The 18,131-nt window shown below is 55.6% G+C and overlaps 2 protein-coding genes across 3 annotated transcripts; both read right to left on the bottom strand.

Moving 5' to 3' along the window:
* Positions 1-299: 299 nt before the first annotated feature.
* On the bottom strand, positions 300-8,593 carry LOC125318685 (serine/threonine-protein kinase PAK 3-like). Of its 2 annotated transcripts, none has more exons than XM_048289632.1 (12): positions 7,831-8,593; positions 6,393-6,430; positions 5,818-5,940; positions 4,881-5,028; positions 4,117-4,180; positions 3,461-3,509; positions 3,050-3,162; positions 2,676-2,793; positions 1,833-1,932; positions 1,355-1,551; positions 1,125-1,262; positions 300-882 (listed from the first exon to the last, which is right to left on the bottom strand). In XM_048289632.1, exons 1-12 carry the CDS (start codon positions 8,009-8,011, stop codon positions 781-783), a joined length of 1,371 nt encoding a protein of 456 aa, XP_048145589.1. In that variant the 5' UTR covers positions 8,012-8,593; the 3' UTR covers positions 300-780. The 2 variants fall into 2 exon arrangements, with proteins under 2 accessions (XP_048145589.1, XP_048145590.1); XM_048289633.1 differs by lacking the exon at positions 7,831-8,593 and adding an exon at positions 7,410-7,638.
* A 751-nt stretch (positions 8,594-9,344) lies between these two features.
* LOC125318684 (serine/threonine-protein kinase PAK 3-like) lies at positions 9,345-17,921 on the bottom strand. Its single transcript, XM_048289631.1, has 12 exons — positions 16,906-17,921; positions 15,438-15,475; positions 14,863-14,985; positions 13,926-14,073; positions 13,162-13,225; positions 12,506-12,554; positions 12,095-12,207; positions 11,721-11,838; positions 10,878-10,977; positions 10,400-10,596; positions 10,170-10,307; positions 9,345-9,927 (listed from the first exon to the last, which is right to left on the bottom strand). Exons 1-12 carry the CDS (start codon positions 17,084-17,086, stop codon positions 9,826-9,828), a joined length of 1,371 nt encoding a protein of 456 aa, XP_048145588.1. The 5' UTR covers positions 17,087-17,921; the 3' UTR covers positions 9,345-9,825.
* Positions 17,922-18,131: the final 210 nt, after the last annotated feature.

Raw genomic sequence — 18,131 nt, 5'->3', positions numbered from 1 at the left:
AACAAGCGGGGCCTGCTCCCTCCTCCTGCCGCGCCGTGAGGGGCGGCTGGCGCTGGGGGATGCCAGGGCACGGGGGGAGGGTGGGGGGGGGGGGCAACATCTGCGCAGGGCGGGCGGGGCGGCAGAGGCCACGGGGCGCGGGGGGCGGGGCAGGGCCCCTCTGCGAGGGGGGAGAGCCTTGGGCCGCTGGGAAGCAGCGCAAAGCCATCAACGGGACAGCCCGTCCAGAGCGCACGGCTTCGAAGGCGCTGTCCAGCTTAGGCACAGCGTGGCAAGGAAGGGAATCTTCCAGGGCTCTGGAGGTTTTACAGTTTTTTATTGCCAGTCCTGCTGAAACCAAGGGCTGAAACCAAGGGTCTTCCAGCTACTTCTTCATCTTCATCTTCATCTTCGTCTTCGTCTTCATCTTCATCATTCTGTCCTCCTGGTGACCTGTTCAGGCTGACAGCTCATGCCTGGTCCAGTTCTGCTGAGTCCCAGCTTTTTCTTTCATAGCTTAATCATCAGTATGGCGATTCGTCCATTTCTACCTCAAGGATAATTCTCAGCTCCCCTACATCAGCAATACTCTACTCTTAGCTAAACAATGCTCCATTAATGAAGCTTTCTGGGGTCTAGAGTCCTAACTGAAACCAGCTAAGCTAAGAAAATCTCAAAACTATAAACTTCCTAACTACGGAACAGCTCATTCTAAAACTCAGGGGATGGCCGCCGAATCTTCTCCTAAACACGGTACATCCCCTCGTCGCTCCTCTGAGCTGGCGGGGCAGCAAGGCCTCCTCAGGCGCAAGCGTCTCCTCTCCAGTCTTCCTGCACTTGCTTGGCTGAGATGATCAGAGCAGCCAGGCTGGAGGCAGGATCGCCTGAGGTCACAAAAGGATGCTGCCCAAAGGAAAAACAAAACCAAAAAGAACCATTACTTCCCAAGATCGCGTCCAACAGGCTCAAGCAGGGTTCCTCTGCTACCAGGAAGACGCACAAAGAGGACCGAGGGCACCATCTGCCCCTCCGCCTTCCGGTCCCGGACCTGTCTCGCCCAGGCCCACGTGGGCCCCAGTCCTCTTTGGCCCTTCACGCAGGCGTCCACAGCTCGCAGGGCTTTTTGCCGCTTTGCTTTTTCTTACCTTCAGGAGTTCCTGGGCAGACCAGCGCCTGTCCTCATCTGTCTGCAGGCAGCAGCGGAGAAAGTCGCGCAGGAGAGCCGAGTGCTGCCTGGGGTTTTGCAGTTTTGGGGCCCCGTTCCTTTCTATCAGTTCTAAAACCTACAAAAAAGGGAAGAGGACACTCTACCTGCTCCTTTCCTAGCCACAACAGCTCTCTCCACACAGAGCCGCACTTTTAAGCTGCACCTTACCCTGAGACGGGGTTCCCTCTGGTAAGGAGCTTCCCCTTCCACCATTTCCAGCCCCACGATCCCCAGTGACCAGATGTCCACTTTGGGGCCGTAGGCTTCTCCTCTCACGACTTCCGGCGCCATCCAGCTGGGAGTGCCGACGCTGGAGCTGCACTTGTCGCGCTCAGGGGTGAGCTGAGCACAGAGGCCAAAGTCAGCTGCGGAGAAAAACAAACCCTGTCAAAGCCAGCTACAACTGGCAAACCCAGCCAAAGGATTGCCCGCTCAAAGCCTGACAAGGCCACGGTGAATCTAGCCGGAAAAGCAGCAGTGCTCTGCTTCCGCGGGGCTGCAGCCAGGGAGATAAGGCACCGGCCACTTCAAAAATGCCCTCACGTTTCACGCGCTGGCCAAGCAGCCCTTCTGGAGAACTGGCAGTTACCCCAGAGCAGCCCCAGAGCGCATCCCGGCAACGCTGCGCCGCACCAAGGATACCCACCCAATTTCACAGATCCGTCCATGCTCACAAGAATGTTGCAGCTTTTGACGTCTCTGTGGATGACTCGGCGGGAATGAAGGAAATGCAGTCCTTGCAGGCACTGAGCGAGAGAGGAGAAAGGGAAAGGTGAAGGTTCAGGACCTGATTGCATCCTGCAAGAAAGGAACGGGCTCGACGAGAGTGGCAGCTTTCTCAGGGACTAGTGAGCCAGGGCGCAGCATCCTAGTGCTGTCAAGAGGAAGAGCTTGCTGCTTCAACACTCTTAGACGAGTGTTCCATCTTTCCAAGCAAAGGCACATCTGAGCTTCCAAAAGCCCCTCCTCCCTTCGGTACGTAGCACGTGCCCTTTGGCTGGGGGGCGTCATGGCAAAGATTTTCTTGGTAGCCTTGTGGCAGCAGAGGAGGAAGCAGCACGTTAGACCAGTTCCAGAATCCAACGCCATCTGGGCTGCACTGCTGTCCTTTGAAGCTGAGGGCATCTCCTTTGCCCTTAGCTTGAAATTCTGCCACCAGCGTGCAGGCTTGGAGCGGCAAGGAATGCAGGATACACAGACAGGCTCCAGGCAAAGCTGGCAAGAGGAAACAAGTGCGACACAGCGAGCGAGCCAGTGAGGCAGCGAGCACGAGCGCCGGAGCACAACGGCAGTACGTAAGAGTGCGAGAACGGAGCCTAGGAAGTGCGGGGACACTGGCAGGCAGTTGGCTTCAGGTGCTCTTTCTTCTCCGTGTCGTGACAGCAACAGCAAAGCAAGGCCGTGAGCAAGAAATCTCTGCTGTTCTTAACCACCAGTTGACAAGGGCCATCCTGTGCAGGCCAGGGGAAGCACAAGTGGCATCCCTCACCTCCCGACAGACAGCGCCTATCTGTCCTTCCTCGAGGTACACTGCCCCGAGTACATCATACAACGTGCCGCCGTCCATGAACTCCATCGCCAGCCAGAGCTCCCCGTCGACCAGGTAGCTGAAAGAAGAAAAGCCCGGCATGGAGAGAGAGGACCTGGGCACAGCCCAGTCACCCGAGGGGCTGACCCAGCTTTTTGGAAGTGCTCTCCAAGCTGCATATGCCAGAAGAGATTATTGCAGACCAAGTGCAACCTCCTCCCCTGCACTGGAGGAGAGAAATCCTAAACAGCTCCATTTTCTGCCAGCAACCAAAGGGGTTTGCCACTTTGGGCTTGCAGTATCCTAAAGGAACGTTGACATGAGAATAGCCCCACCTGTCTAAGTAGGTAACAATATTGGGGTTCCTACTGTCCCTCATGACCACGATTTCATTGACAGCCAGCTCCTCGGACATCTCCTCTTGAAGCGCCATTTTCTTGATGGCCACCTAAAAGGACATTGAGAGACCGTTGACTTGAGAAGGCGCTCGTCGCACGAGATGCCCAGGAACACGCAGCGAGTGCTTGTGCAATGACGCAGCCCAGCTGTGCCAGAGGGCAGAGCTTAGGAGAAGGACCAAAGCCCGTCCCAAATGCCGTCTGCAGGCTGCTGAGCCTAGTCCGTGCTTCAGAGGAGCAGCCTCTGCCGCAGAGATGGAGCGGCCACCCAAAGCTCCAGCCAAGGCTCGCAGCCGCGGCGAAAGCGCTCCAGAGCTGCAAAATCTGCTGGGGGCATTGACACTTTACCTGTTGTCCTGTGCTGGCGTCGAGGGCTTTATAAACAGCTCCAAAACCCCTAGAAAGAAAACAGCAGCAGAAAAAGAAAGCCCTTTAGTCCCTGGCGGTGAAAGCCAGCCTAGGCAGGAGATCTCCCCAGGCTGCCTGGAGCATTTGGAAAACGCCCAGCTGCGGCGCCTCCCCCGCCATTAGCACAACAGCCCAGCAGCCCTCTGCCATGCAGGGTGTCCGGGAGAAAACGGAGGCCCAATGTGAACACCAAGGGCTGCTACAAATCTCCAAGGCACACGCCCGATCGGTTCCGTTCCCAGCCTAAGGGGGACCCTTTGGAAAAACTGGAGAAGAAGAACTTGGAAAACTCTGCCTTGGAGAAGTGTTATCTGCCAGCTCTCGGGTGACAAGGTGCTCTGGTAGGCCGGCATACTGCGGCAGGGGCGGGACATCTTCCAGGCCCTGCTCCTTGCTGCAAGCAAGGCAGACCTTGCCAGCACCAGGTTGTCTTTGATGATGCCTTCTGACTGCTGTGACTGAGCAGTCCTGAGAGGTGGCAGGAAGGTAAAGCCAGAGTCTGACCGTGTTCGCAGCTTGCCTGATGTCACGCTTGACGCTACACCGGCCAGAGACTGGGCCCACGGTTTTGCGTAAGGAGCAGGCGTCAGACTTACCCTCGTCCGAGTTCTTCAAACGCCGAGTATTTCCTCCTCGGCTCGCCCAGACTCACAATGCTCCCTGAAAGACAAAAGCAGTGCAAGGTGCTCACTTTGAAAGGGAGATGCCGCTCCCCAGACGATCCAAGATGCAGCCCCACTGTCGGGAGCTCTGTGCCCTTTGCAGTCACTTGGCTTCCAGCCGCTGAGAACAGCGAGCGGGAGGGCCATCTTCTCCACCTTTCAGCAGCTGGCCTTTCCAAGAAGGACTTCACGGCTTTCAAGCACAGCAGCTCATGTGATAACCCAGAACGATGGGCCTTTGGGAACTGGGCCCTCAGAGCTAAGGAAGGGCCTCCGCAGCCTCTGCACTGGCACCTGCCGCCACCGGCAGGGCCACTTAGGAGAACAACGTGCACCAGTGAGAGGAGGAGTGAGAACAGTCGTAGAAATGGCAGCAGCGGAGAATAGCTGGGGCCCGAGAGCTCCCTGGGGCCCAGTCACCCGCTAGGTGCCAGCCTTCTGCTCAACAGAAACAATCTCTGCTTTTGTCTTTGGCACAGAGGGCAGCCCAGGCAAAGCCAAGCCAGTGCCAGCTGCCCTCGGAGGCAGCGGGAACACGCCGAGCGCTCTCTTGCTGCCTCAAAGCACAGCAACCGGCTCTTGGAGGGAGGCCTAAATGCCTCTGTGACACTAAAGCGAGGAGGAACTTCTGGCGCAGCCAATACAGAGACGCACAGAAAACACGCCGCTCTGGCAGACCGGAAATACACCAGACGTACTCAGTCTCCTCAGGCTCTGCTCCTCTCTCATCTCCAGCTGCTGGGCTGGGCTGCTGGACGAAGTGCTGGCATGTGGGGGAGTGCTGGCTGCTGCAGACCGCGCCGGTGCAGCGGCACGTTGAACGGCAGAGCGCGCGTCAAGAGAGAGCTGGGACAAGAAAGGATTGCCCGTCAGAAAGGTGGTTGGCACAGATACCCCACAGAGCACACGGCCAAAGGAAGGCTGTCGGCCACCGCCAGGCCTCTTTGGCTGGGGGGGTTTTGCATGTGCCCTTCTCAAAGGCAACGGGCAAACCCCGAAGGCTGCTGTGCTACAGCAGCACATGGCCAGGCTCATGCTACATTTTATCGATTTTCTGCAAGACGACTGCAACAAGGTATTGACGAGGTTGCAAAGATACAGAAAGAGGTGGGAGCAGGGCCCCAGAGCCCCGTTGCTTTCCTCCTGCTGTGCTCCCCTGGGCAATGAAGTCACCCTCGAGTGGGCATGGTCGTGTCTGACCAGAAGGCCAGTCTGGTCTACGTTGTGCCTGAAGCTAATTGGTCCCTCCCAGGGGCCAGTGTCTCCTAAGTATCCTGCAAGGCTGTCAACTGCGTCTTTGGACCGTCTCTGGCCGCTGACCACGGGGAGCCTGCAGGGACACCGTGCACCAAGGGGCTCGCTTCTACGCTGGCAACAATTTAAAGGCACAATGCTGCCTCTCATCTGATCCCAAGAGACTTTCTCAGGCCCTCTCAGCGTCCCGGCAAAATGGCGCTCAAATGTGAAAGTTCAGAAGCCATTTGCCAGGGGTCCCTGGCCTGGCTGAAGCAGCACTACGTCATGGCAGGCACACAGCCCCCAGCATCTTCAGGCACGAGCGGCAAGGGCTGGCTCGTCAGAAACTTGAAGCTCGGCCCTGCACCAAAGGCAGTGCCAAGCACAGGTGCCACTTACTGGCTCTGCACGTTCAGGCTGTGGATGGACAACAGATGGAGGCTTCTTGTCATTTGGCTCCTCTTCAGCCTCTTCCTCAGCAAGAGAGGGAGCCAGAGGAGGTGCTGACCCTGCTGGTGAGCCCTGCAGACAGACAGCAGTGAGAGGGACAGGGAGCAGCCAATCCTTCAGGAGCTGCTTTCTTGTCAGCTCCGGAAGCTGGTTTCTTTTCACCCAGACTAAGGGGAAATCAGAAACTTTGATCAAAGTGGGATTCTGAGTCGTGAAATTCACCCTCTTAAGATGGGCAAATTAGGTGGTGCTCCGTCTTGCTGTGCATTTGATCTTCCACCCTGGCTAGAATCAGCAAGACACCTTTGGCCTGCCACACTTGCCTTTCATCTCTTGAAAGGCTCTTCAATGGAAAATTAGGAAAGAGCCAGTGCTCCCTTTGCTGCTGCTGATGCCAGCACCGACTTGGGCTTTCTTTCCGCCTCTCAGGCTGGCACTCTACACTCTACCGCAACAGGCCAAGCTCACAGCTTGCTGCACAATTCTTACATGCCAGCAAGGTCAGAGGTTCCTTTGCCACTCACCAAAGGACGGGCGTGTCTCCATCCGCGTGTGAGGTGACCTGCAGCGAGCAAGGGAAAAGGAACCAGATGCCATTAGAAAAGTGCCTGTGGCTGGGGAGTCCCACAGGACAAGTCAGTCCCAACAGAGAGCATTTTCCTTTCCCAGCATCCCTCCAGGAGCAACACAAGATTTTTCCCACAGCAAGCAAGAGAACAACAAGGACACGATACTAGGCTCTCTCTACTTTTGTCACTGAAGAAATAGAAACACCATCACAGAAATGCCAAGTGTCCTTTAAGTCAGAGCTTCTGTTCTGCCCAACAGCTCAAGCAGCTTTTTCCTCTTCTCTTTCCTGCAACCTTTCTTTTCGTTTTTTGTTGTTGTTGTTGTTGTTGCTGTTGCTGTTGTTTTATTTGTTTTTTATTTTTTAAAAATAAATTGCATACACTAATTCCCATCAACTTGCTGCAAATGATACCCCGGGAAAGCTTCCACAAAGGGCCCCATAGCTGTGGCGGTTCTCTTCTAAAGCAGCCCAGGAACAGCTCCTGGGTTCAGGAGCAAAGCCTAACCGGTTAGGAGCTTGCACTTCATCGCCCAGGGAATCGCTCTCTTGGCGCACCGCAAAGGGTCACAGCAGAGAGCCAAGGCCTCTAATGGCAGGATTTGGAGCAAAAAAGTGCTTTCCCTCACTCCTGGCCAAGTTTTAGAAGTACTTGTGAGACTCCCTGCCAGCCTGCAATTTGCAGGTTGTCTCGGCTGAAGCAGCAAGCTGAGGAAATGACAGTGTCCAACGCCACGCGCTCTCCCGTGGAGGGAACGCGGCCCCTGCAGGTTACGTTGCAAATACTCTGCACCCGCCAGCGAGTGCAGACACCCCCTTTTTAGCTGATGCTGTTGGCAGGAGCTTTAGCAAAGGAGCGGCATCTTAATGGCACTTTTGCTCCCAAGTCAGCTTCATCACTACAAACAAGCATAAAGAGCAAAGTGAAGCAAACGCCGTGTGATGGCTACCCCCAGGATAAACCTTTACTTACGAGTCAGGTGGGTCAGGAAGTAGCCGGAATACGCCACAGAAAAAACCGTGCAAACCGCGGCACAGACTTGCCCGATCATTCTAGCAGTGCTGTGCGGGTTTGCACACTGAATGCCACCCGGGGGAAAAACCAAGGCTCCTCTCGGGGTGCAGGCCGTCTGCTGAGAACGCCTCAGTCACGAGGGTCCTCCTGCAGCGAGCAAGCCAAAGAGCTGCTCTGGACAACGAGGCCTCGCGCGCACCGGGACAACGTTGCATCGACAGCACTGTGATGCGGCCCGGCTCCCTTGACGTCACAATAGCAGCCGCTCTGGGTCTGTTGGCATAGTTACGCCCAGCAACCAAAATCTTCTGTACAGCTGACGCAAAAGAAAAGCCTGGGAAGATCTCCTCAGTCGTAAAGCAGGAGAAAAAATCCTTACCGTCCATAAGCCAGTGCTCAAGGCATCCCGGGGTAACTCCGAAAATGCACCGATCCAGCAGGGCCCCAAGAAATCCAAGCAAACGTGACTTTTCCTCCCCAAGGCTTTGACTAAAAGCAAGTGTGCTTGTTCCTGCTGGCATCTTTGTTGCTTCTGAAAGCCCTAACTGCTTTGATGACATTTAGGGGACAAAAGAAGCCAAGGAAATCAGTTTCCAGGAGTATTGCAGTGCGCAGTTGCTTCTTGAGCACGTAGGTGCATGCTGACCTTTGCTCTGACTCAGTTTGGAGCCTGACCTCCCTTTCTGACAGGGAGATGTTGGCTTGTCTCCTGACACAAAGCTCCTCTCTTCCTGCTTGCTCTTTCTTTGGCACCTTAACGTTGGACAACGTGCAGAAGAGCTGCGCGCGGATTCTTGGGCTGCCACGCTTTTGTTGTGTTGCAGCTCTGGCAGCAGCCTTCCGGCTACCGCTGTGCGGTGGCCTGCAGGTGCCGAGCCCAAAGAAGGCCTGTTTCAAACAGTCAAAAGCTGCAGCCTCACAGATGTTTGCCCAGGCTCCGTGCTCCCTGTAAGATTCCTTGCAGACATTTGGACGGCCACATCCCAATGAAAATGAGATGCAGTCATTCCCTTCTCTGTCAAAAGCTCCAGTTAAAGCCAGGAGCCAGCTCGAAAGAGGAGAGAAAGTACTGAGTGGGAGAGGGAAACGAGTGCATGCAGCTCCTCTGGAAACCAACTCTGCTTGCCCGTGCAATAACGGCTCCGGGCTTAGCTTGCTTTTCTGGTGACTCAGCACAGACACGTCCTGTCTGCTGATGGACAAGTGCTGCAGTGTCTTTGAGGAGCTTCACACTGGGCTCTTCACACTTCGCATGCTGCGGGTGGCATTTGAAAATCGATGCAATGGCTGAAAGGCCCAGCTGCACCTTGAAATTCTGTTGCTGAAAAACTGCAGTAATTTACCAGGATAATTCCCCCAATTTGAAAGCGTCTCGTTTTCCCCATCTCCTAGACAGCTCACATCAACCAGCCAGTTGTGGAGCTTACAGAAGGAAGAATGACACCTTAGCAGGGAAAGCCGAGTGTAGGCCCTCGGACTCCCCTGAGCAGAGCGCGTTAAGTGCCCCAAAAGGACCAGAGAGGGAAGCGTTTGGGGGACGTGCCGTTTCAGCCCTCCTTGGCTCTTCGATGCCCCGTGAGCGCCAGGAAAGGAGAACAAGCGGGGCCTGCTCCCTCCTCCTGCCGCGCCGTGAGGGGCGGCTGGCGCTGGGGGATGCCAGGGCACGGGGGGAGGGTGGGGGGGGGGGGCAACATCTGCGCAGGGCGGGCGGGGCGGCAGAGGCCACGGGGCGCGGGGGGCGGGGCAGGGCCCCTCTGCGAGGGGGGAGAGCCTTGGGCCGCTGGGAAGCAGCGCAAAGCCATCAACGGGACAGCCCGTCCAGAGCGCACGGCTTCGAAGGCGCTGTCCAGCTTAGGCACAGCGTGGCAAGGAAGGGAATCTTCCAGGGCTCTGGAGGTTTTACAGTTTTTTATTGCCAGTCCTGCTGAAACCAAGGGCTGAAACCAAGGGTCTTCCAGCTACTTCTTCATCTTCATCTTCATCTTCGTCTTCGTCTTCATCTTCATCATTCTGTCCTCCTGGTGACCTGTTCAGGCTGACAGCTCATGCCTGGTCCAGTTCTGCTGAGTCCCAGCTTTTTCTTTCATAGCTTAATCATCAGTATGGCGATTCGTCCATTTCTACCTCAAGGATAATTCTCAGCTCCCCTACATCAGCAATACTCTACTCTTAGCTAAACAATGCTCCATTAATGAAGCTTTCTGGGGTCTAGAGTCCTAACTGAAACCAGCTAAGCTAAGAAAATCTCAAAACTATAAACTTCCTAACTACGGAACAGCTCATTCTAAAACTCAGGGGATGGCCGCCGAATCTTCTCCTAAACACGGTACATCCCCTCGTCGCTCCTCTGAGCTGGCGGGGCAGCAAGGCCTCCTCAGGCGCAAGCGTCTCCTCTCCAGTCTTCCTGCACTTGCTTGGCTGAGATGATCAGAGCAGCCAGGCTGGAGGCAGGATCGCCTGAGGTCACAAAAGGATGCTGCCCAAAGGAAAAACAAAACCAAAAAGAACCATTACTTCCCAAGATCGCGTCCAACAGGCTCAAGCAGGGTTCCTCTGCTACCAGGAAGACGCACAAAGAGGACCGAGGGCACCATCTGCCCCTCCGCCTTCCGGTCCCGGACCTGTCTCGCCCAGGCCCACGTGGGCCCCAGTCCTCTTTGGCCCTTCACGCAGGCGTCCACAGCTCGCAGGGCTTTTTGCCGCTTTGCTTTTTCTTACCTTCAGGAGTTCCTGGGCAGACCAGCGCCTGTCCTCATCTGTCTGCAGGCAGCAGCGGAGAAAGTCGCGCAGGAGAGCCGAGTGCTGCCTGGGGTTTTGCAGTTTTGGGGCCCCGTTCCTTTCTATCAGTTCTAAAACCTACAAAAAAGGGAAGAGGACACTCTACCTGCTCCTTTCCTAGCCACAACAGCTCTCTCCACACAGAGCCGCACTTTTAAGCTGCACCTTACCCTGAGACGGGGTTCCCTCTGGTAAGGAGCTTCCCCTTCCACCATTTCCAGCCCCACGATCCCCAGTGACCAGATGTCCACTTTGGGGCCGTAGGCTTCTCCTCTCACGACTTCCGGCGCCATCCAGCTGGGAGTGCCGACGCTGGAGCTGCACTTGTCGCGCTCAGGGGTGAGCTGAGCACAGAGGCCAAAGTCAGCTGCGGAGAAAAACAAACCCTGTCAAAGCCAGCTACAACTGGCAAACCCAGCCAAAGGATTGCCCGCTCAAAGCCTGACAAGGCCACGGTGAATCTAGCCGGAAAAGCAGCAGTGCTCTGCTTCCGCGGGGCTGCAGCCAGGGAGATAAGGCACCGGCCACTTCAAAAATGCCCTCACGTTTCACGCGCTGGCCAAGCAGCCCTTCTGGAGAACTGGCAGTTACCCCAGAGCAGCCCCAGAGCGCATCCCGGCAACGCTGCGCCGCACCAAGGATACCCACCCAATTTCACAGATCCGTCCATGCTCACAAGAATGTTGCAGCTTTTGACGTCTCTGTGGATGACTCGGCGGGAATGAAGGAAATGCAGTCCTTGCAGGCACTGAGCGAGAGAGGAGAAAGGGAAAGGTGAAGGTTCAGGACCTGATTGCATCCTGCAAGAAAGGAACGGGCTCGACGAGAGTGGCAGCTTTCTCAGGGACTAGTGAGCCAGGGCGCAGCATCCTAGTGCTGTCAAGAGGAAGAGCTTGCTGCTTCAACACTCTTAGACGAGTGTTCCATCTTTCCAAGCAAAGGCACATCTGAGCTTCCAAAAGCCCCTCCTCCCTTCGGTACGTAGCACGTGCCCTTTGGCTGGGGGGCGTCATGGCAAAGATTTTCTTGGTAGCCTTGTGGCAGCAGAGGAGGAAGCAGCACGTTAGACCAGTTCCAGAATCCAACGCCATCTGGGCTGCACTGCTGTCCTTTGAAGCTGAGGGCATCTCCTTTGCCCTTAGCTTGAAATTCTGCCACCAGCGTGCAGGCTTGGAGCGGCAAGGAATGCAGGATACACAGACAGGCTCCAGGCAAAGCTGGCAAGAGGAAACAAGTGCGACACAGCGAGCGAGCCAGTGAGGCAGCGAGCACGAGCGCCGGAGCACAACGGCAGTACGTAAGAGTGCGAGAACGGAGCCTAGGAAGTGCGGGGACACTGGCAGGCAGTTGGCTTCAGGTGCTCTTTCTTCTCCGTGTCGTGACAGCAACAGCAAAGCAAGGCCGTGAGCAAGAAATCTCTGCTGTTCTTAACCACCAGTTGACAAGGGCCATCCTGTGCAGGCCAGGGGAAGCACAAGTGGCATCCCTCACCTCCCGACAGACAGCGCCTATCTGTCCTTCCTCGAGGTACACTGCCCCGAGTACATCATACAACGTGCCGCCGTCCATGAACTCCATCGCCAGCCAGAGCTCCCCGTCGACCAGGTAGCTGAAAGAAGAAAAGCCCGGCATGGAGAGAGAGGACCTGGGCACAGCCCAGTCACCCGAGGGGCTGACCCAGCTTTTTGGAAGTGCTCTCCAAGCTGCATATGCCAGAAGAGATTATTGCAGACCAAGTGCAACCTCCTCCCCTGCACTGGAGGAGAGAAATCCTAAACAGCTCCATTTTCTGCCAGCAACCAAAGGGGTTTGCCACTTTGGGCTTGCAGTATCCTAAAGGAACGTTGACATGAGAATAGCCCCACCTGTCTAAGTAGGTAACAATATTGGGGTTCCTACTGTCCCTCATGACCACGATTTCATTGACAGCCAGCTCCTCGGACATCTCCTCTTGAAGCGCCATTTTCTTGATGGCCACCTAAAAGGACATTGAGAGACCGTTGACTTGAGAAGGCGCTCGTCGCACGAGATGCCCAGGAACACGCAGCGAGTGCTTGTGCAATGACGCAGCCCAGCTGTGCCAGAGGGCAGAGCTTAGGAGAAGGACCAAAGCCCGTCCCAAATGCCGTCTGCAGGCTGCTGAGCCTAGTCCGTGCTTCAGAGGAGCAGCCTCTGCCGCAGAGATGGAGCGGCCACCCAAAGCTCCAGCCAAGGCTCGCAGCCGCGGCGAAAGCGCTCCAGAGCTGCAAAATCTGCTGGGGGCATTGACACTTTACCTGTTGTCCTGTGCTGGCGTCGAGGGCTTTATAAACAGCTCCAAAACCCCTAGAAAGAAAACAGCAGCAGAAAAAGAAAGCCCTTTAGTCCCTGGCGGTGAAAGCCAGCCTAGGCAGGAGATCTCCCCAGGCTGCCTGGAGCATTTGGAAAACGCCCAGCTGCGGCGCCTCCCCCGCCATTAGCACAACAGCCCAGCAGCCCTCTGCCATGCAGGGTGTCCGGGAGAAAACGGAGGCCCAATGTGAACACCAAGGGCTGCTACAAATCTCCAAGGCACACGCCCGATCGGTTCCGTTCCCAGCCTAAGGGGGACCCTTTGGAAAAACTGGAGAAGAAGAACTTGGAAAACTCTGCCTTGGAGAAGTGTTATCTGCCAGCTCTCGGGTGACAAGGTGCTCTGGTAGGCCGGCATACTGCGGCAGGGGCGGGACATCTTCCAGGCCCTGCTCCTTGCTGCAAGCAAGGCAGACCTTGCCAGCACCAGGTTGTCTTTGATGATGCCTTCTGACTGCTGTGACTGAGCAGTCCTGAGAGGTGGCAGGAAGGTAAAGCCAGAGTCTGACCGTGTTCGCAGCTTGCCTGATGTCACGCTTGACGCTACACCGGCCAGAGACTGGGCCCACGGTTTTGCGTAAGGAGCAGGCGTCAGACTTACCCTCGTCCGAGTTCTTCAAACGCCGAGTATTTCCTCCTCGGCTCGCCCAGACTCACAATGCTCCCTGAAAGACAAAAGCAGTGCAAGGTGCTCACTTTGAAAGGGAGATGCCGCTCCCCAGACGATCCAAGATGCAGCCCCACTGTCGGGAGCTCTGTGCCCTTTGCAGTCACTTGGCTTCCAGCCGCTGAGAACAGCGAGCGGGAGGGCCATCTTCTCCACCTTTCAGCAGCTGGCCTTTCCAAGAAGGACTTCACGGCTTTCAAGCACAGCAGCTCATGTGATAACCCAGAACGATGGGCCTTTGGGAACTGGGCCCTCAGAGCTAAGGAAGGGCCTCCGCAGCCTCTGCACTGGCACCTGCCGCCACCGGCAGGGCCACTTAGGAGAACAACGTGCACCAGTGAGAGGAGGAGTGAGAACAGTCGTAGAAATGGCAGCAGCGGAGAATAGCTGGGGCCCGAGAGCTCCCTGGGGCCCAGTCACCCGCTAGGTGCCAGCCTTCTGCTCAACAGAAACAATCTCTGCTTTTGTCTTTGGCACAGAGGGCAGCCCAGGCAAAGCCAAGCCAGTGCCAGCTGCCCTCGGAGGCAGCGGGAACACGCCGAGCGCTCTCTTGCTGCCTCAAAGCACAGCAACCGGCTCTTGGAGGGAGGCCTAAATGCCTCTGTGACACTAAAGCGAGGAGGAACTTCTGGCGCAGCCAATACAGAGACGCACAGAAAACACGCCGCTCTGGCAGACCGGAAATACACCAGACGTACTCAGTCTCCTCAGGCTCTGCTCCTCTCTCATCTCCAGCTGCTGGGCTGGGCTGCTGGACGAAGTGCTGGCATGTGGGGGAGTGCTGGCTGCTGCAGACCGCGCCGGTGCAGCGGCACGTTGAACGGCAGAGCGCGCGTCAAGAGAGAGCTGGGACAAGAAAGGATTGCCCGTCAGAAAGGTGGTTGGCACAGATACCCCACAGAGCACACGGCCAAAGGAAGGCTGTCGGCCACCGCCAGGCCTCTTTGGCTGGGGGGGTTTTGCATGTGCCCTTCTCAAAGGCAACGGGCAAACCCCGAAGGCTGCTGTGCTACAGCAGCACATGGCCAGGCTCATGCTACATTTTATCGATTTTCTGCAAGACGACTGCAACAAGGTATTGACGAGGTTGCAAAGATACAGAAAGAGGTGGGAGCAGGGCCCCAGAGCCCCGTTGCTTTCCTCCTGCTGTGCTCCCCTGGGCAATGAAGTCACCCTCGAGTGGGCATGGTCGTGTCTGACCAGAAGGCCAGTCTGGTCTACGTTGTGCCTGAAGCTAATTGGTCCCTCCCAGGGGCCAGTGTCTCCTAAGTATCCTGCAAGGCTGTCAACTGCGTCTTTGGACCGTCTCTGGCCGCTGACCACGGGGAGCCTGCAGGGACACCGTGCACCAAGGGGCTCGCTTCTACGCTGGCAACAATTTAAAGGCACAATGCTGCCTCTCATCTGATCCCAAGAGACTTTCTCAGGCCCTCTCAGCGTCCCGGCAAAATGGCGCTCAAATGTGAAAGTTCAGAAGCCATTTGCCAGGGGTCCCTGGCCTGGCTGAAGCAGCACTACGTCATGGCAGGCACACAGCCCCCAGCATCTTCAGGCACGAGCGGCAAGGGCTGGCTCGTCAGAAACTTGAAGCTCGGCCCTGCACCAAAGGCAGTGCCAAGCACAGGTGCCACTTACTGGCTCTGCACGTTCAGGCTGTGGATGGACAACAGATGGAGGCTTCTTGTCATTTGGCTCCTCTTCAGCCTCTTCCTCAGCAAGAGAGGGAGCCAGAGGAGGTGCTGACCCTGCTGGTGAGCCCTGCAGACAGACAGCAGTGAGAGGGACAGGGAGCAGCCAGTCCTTCAGGAGCTGCTTTCTTGTCAGCTCCGGAAGCTGGTTTCTTTTCACCCAGACTAAGGGGAAATCAGAAACTTTGATCAAAGTGGGATTCTGAGTCGTGAAATTCACCCTCTTAAGATGGGCAAATTAGGTGGTGCTCCGTCTTGCTGTGCATTTGATCTTCCACCCTGGCTAGAATCAGCAAGACACCTTTGGCCTGCCACACTTGCCTTTCATCTCTTGAAAGGCTCTTCAATGGAAAATTAGGAAAGAGCCAGTGCTCCCTTTGCTGCTGCTGATGCCAGCACCGACTTGGGCTTTCTTTCCGCCTCTCAGGCTGGCACTCTACACTCTACCACAACAGGCCAAGCTCACAGCTTGCTGCACAATTCTTACATGCCAGCAAGGTCAGAGGTTCCTTTGCCACTCACCAAAGGACGGGCGTGTCTCCATCCGCGTGTGAGGTGACCTGCAGCGAGCAAGGGAAAAGGAACCAGATGCCATTAGAAAAGTGCCTGTGGCTGGGGAGTCCCACAGGACAAGTCAGTCCCAACAGAGAGCATTTTCCTTTCCCAGCATCCCTCCAGGAGCAACACAAGATTTTTCCCACAGCAAGCAAGAGAACAACAAGGACACGATACTAGGCTCTCTCTACTTTTGTCACTGAAGAAATAGAAACACCATCACAGAAATGCCAAGTGTCCTTTAAGTCAGAGCTTCTGTTCTGCCCAACAGCTCAAGCAGCTTTTTCCTCTTCTCTTTCCTGCAACCTTTCTTTTCATTTTTTCATTTTTTCGTTGTTGTTGTTGTTGTTGTTGCTGTTGTTGTTGTTGTTGTTGTTGCTGTTGTTTTATTTGTTTTTTATTTTTTAAAAATAAATTGCATACACTAATTCCCATCAATTTGCTGCAAATGATACCCCGGGAAAGCTTCCACAAAGGGCCCCATAGCTGTGGCGGTTCTCTTCTAAAGCAGCCCAGGAACAGCTCCTGGGTTCAGGAGCAAAGCCTAACCGGTTAGGAGCTTGCACTTCATCGCCCAGGGAATCGCTCTCTTGGCGCACCGCAAAGGGTCACAGCAGAGAGCCAAGGCCTCTAATGGCAGGATTTGGAGCAAAAAAGTGCTTTCCCTCACTCCTGGCCAAGTTTTAGAAGTACTTGTGAGACTCCCTGCCAGCCTGCAATTTGCAGGTTGTCTCGGCTGAAGCAGCAAGCTGAGGAAATGACAGTGTCCAACGCCACGCGCTCTCCCGTGGAGGGAACGCGGCCCCTGCAGGTTACGTTGCAAATACTCTGCACCCGCCAGCGAGTGCAGACACCCCCTTTTTAGCTGATGCTGTTGGCAGGAGCTTTAGCAAAGGAGCGGCATCTTAATGGCACTTTTGCTCCCAAGTCAGCTTCATCACTACAAACAAGCATAAAGAGCAAAGTGAAGCAAACGCCGTGTGATGGCTACCCCCAGGATAAACCTTTACTTACGAGTCAGGTGGGTCAGGAAGTAGCCGGAATACGCCACAGAAAAAACCGTGCAAACCGCGGCACAGACTTGCCCGAACATTCTAGCAGTGCTGTGCGGGTTTGCACACTGAATGCCACCCGGGGGAAAAACCAAGGCTCCTCTCGGGGTGCAGGCCGTCTGCTGAGAACGCCTCAGTCACGAGGGTCCTCCTGCAGCGAGCAAGCCAAAGAGCTGCTCTGGACAACGAGGCCTCGCGCGCACCGGGACAACGTTGCATCGACAGCACTGTGATGCGGCCCGGCTCCCTTGACGTCACAATAGCAGCCGCTCTGGGTCTGTTGGCATAGTTACGCCCAGCAACCAAAATCTTCTGTACAGCTGACGCAAAAGAAAAGCCTGGGAAGATCTCCTCAGTCGTAAAGCAGGAGAAAAAATCCTTACCGTCCATAAGCCAGTGCTCAAGGCATCCCGGGGTAACTCCGAAAATGCACCGATCCAGCAGGGCCCCAAGAAATCCAAGCAAACGTGACTTTTCCTCCCCAAGGCTTTGACTAAAAGCAAGTGTGCTTGTTCCTGCTGGCATCTTTGTTGCTTCTGAAAGCCCTAACTGCTTTGATGACATTTAGGGGACAAAAGAAGCCAAGGAAATCAGTTTCCAGGAGTATTGCAGTGCGCAGTTGCTTCTTGAGCACGTAGGTGCATGCTGACCTTTGCTCTGACTCAGTTTGGAGCCTGACCTCCCTTTCTGACAGGGAGATGTTGGCTTGTCTCCTGACACAAAGCTCCTCTCTTCCTGCTTGCTCTTTCTTTGGCACCTTAACGTTGGACAACGTGCAGAAGAGCTGCGCGCGGATTCTTGGGCTGCCACGCTTTTGTTGTGTTGCAGCTCTGGCAGCAGCCTTCCGGCTACCGCTGTGCGGTGGCCTGCAGGTGCCGAGCCCAAAGAAGGCCTGTTTCAAACAGTCAAAAGCTGCAGCCTCACAGATGTTTGCCCAGGCTCCGTGCTCCCTGTAAGATTCCTTGCAGACATTTGGACGGCCACATCCCAATGAAAATGAGATGCAGTCATTCCCTTCTCTGTCAAAAGCTCCAGTTAAAGCCAGGAGCCAGCTCGAAAGAGGAGAGAAAGTACTGAGTGGGAGAGGGAAACGAGTGCATGCAGCTCCTCTGGAAACCAACTCTGCTTGCCCGTGCAATAACGGCTCCGGGCTTAGCTTGCTTTTCTGGTGACTCAGCACAGACACATCCTGTCTGCTGGTGGACAAGTGCTGCAGTGTCTTTGAGGAGCTTCACACTGGGCTCTTCACACTTCGCATGCTGCGGGTGGCATTTGAAAATCGATGCAATGGCTGAAAGGCCCAGCTGCACCTTGAAATTCTGTTGCTGAAAAACTGCAGTAATTTACCAGGATAATTCCCCCAATTTGAAAGCGTCTCGTTTTCCCCATCTCCTAGACAGCTCACATCAACCAGCCAGTTGTGGAGCTTACAGAAGGAAGAATGACACCTTAGCAGGGAAAGCCGAGTGTAGGCCCTCGGACTCCCCTGAGCAGAGCGCGTTAAGTGCCCCAAAAGGACCAGAGAGGGAAGCGTTTGGGGGACGTGCCGTTTCAGCCCTCCTTGGCTCTTCGATGCCCCGTGAGCGCCAGGAAAGGGGAACAAGCGGGG

Source organism: Corvus hawaiiensis, chromosome 31 (genome assembly GCF_020740725.1).
Source record: "Corvus hawaiiensis isolate bCorHaw1 chromosome 31, bCorHaw1.pri.cur, whole genome shotgun sequence".
NCBI classification, from domain to species: Eukaryota; Metazoa; Chordata; class Aves; order Passeriformes; family Corvidae; genus Corvus; species Corvus hawaiiensis.
The sequence above is the reverse complement of the archived record's forward strand: the minus strand, read 5'-3'. Positions and strand labels throughout refer to the sequence as shown.

Bases quoted from the DNA above. Each gene is read 5' to 3' on its own strand.
- LOC125318685 (XM_048289632.1), bottom strand. From the start codon at position 8,011: ATGTCATCAAAGCAGTTAGGGCTTTCAGAAGCAACAAAGATGCCAGCA. The intron at 5,941-6,392 runs GTGAGTGGCAAA...GTCTGTCTGCAG, and splicing joins GGAGACACGCCCGTCCTTTG to GGCTCACCAGCAGGGTCAGC. The intron at 5,029-5,817 runs GTAAGTGGCACC...TTCTTGTCCCAG, and splicing joins AGCCTGAACGTGCAGAGCCA to CTCTCTCTTGACGCGCGCTC.
- LOC125318684 (XM_048289631.1), bottom strand. From the start codon at position 17,086: ATGTCATCAAAGCAGTTAGGGCTTTCAGAAGCAACAAAGATGCCAGCA. The intron at 12,555-13,161 runs GTAAGTCTGACG...TTTTCTTTCTAG, and splicing joins TTTGAAGAACTCGGACGAGG to GGGTTTTGGAGCTGTTTATA. The intron at 11,839-12,094 runs GTGGGGCTATTC...TTCTTCTTTCAG, and splicing joins ATTGTTACCTACTTAGACAG to CTACCTGGTCGACGGGGAGC.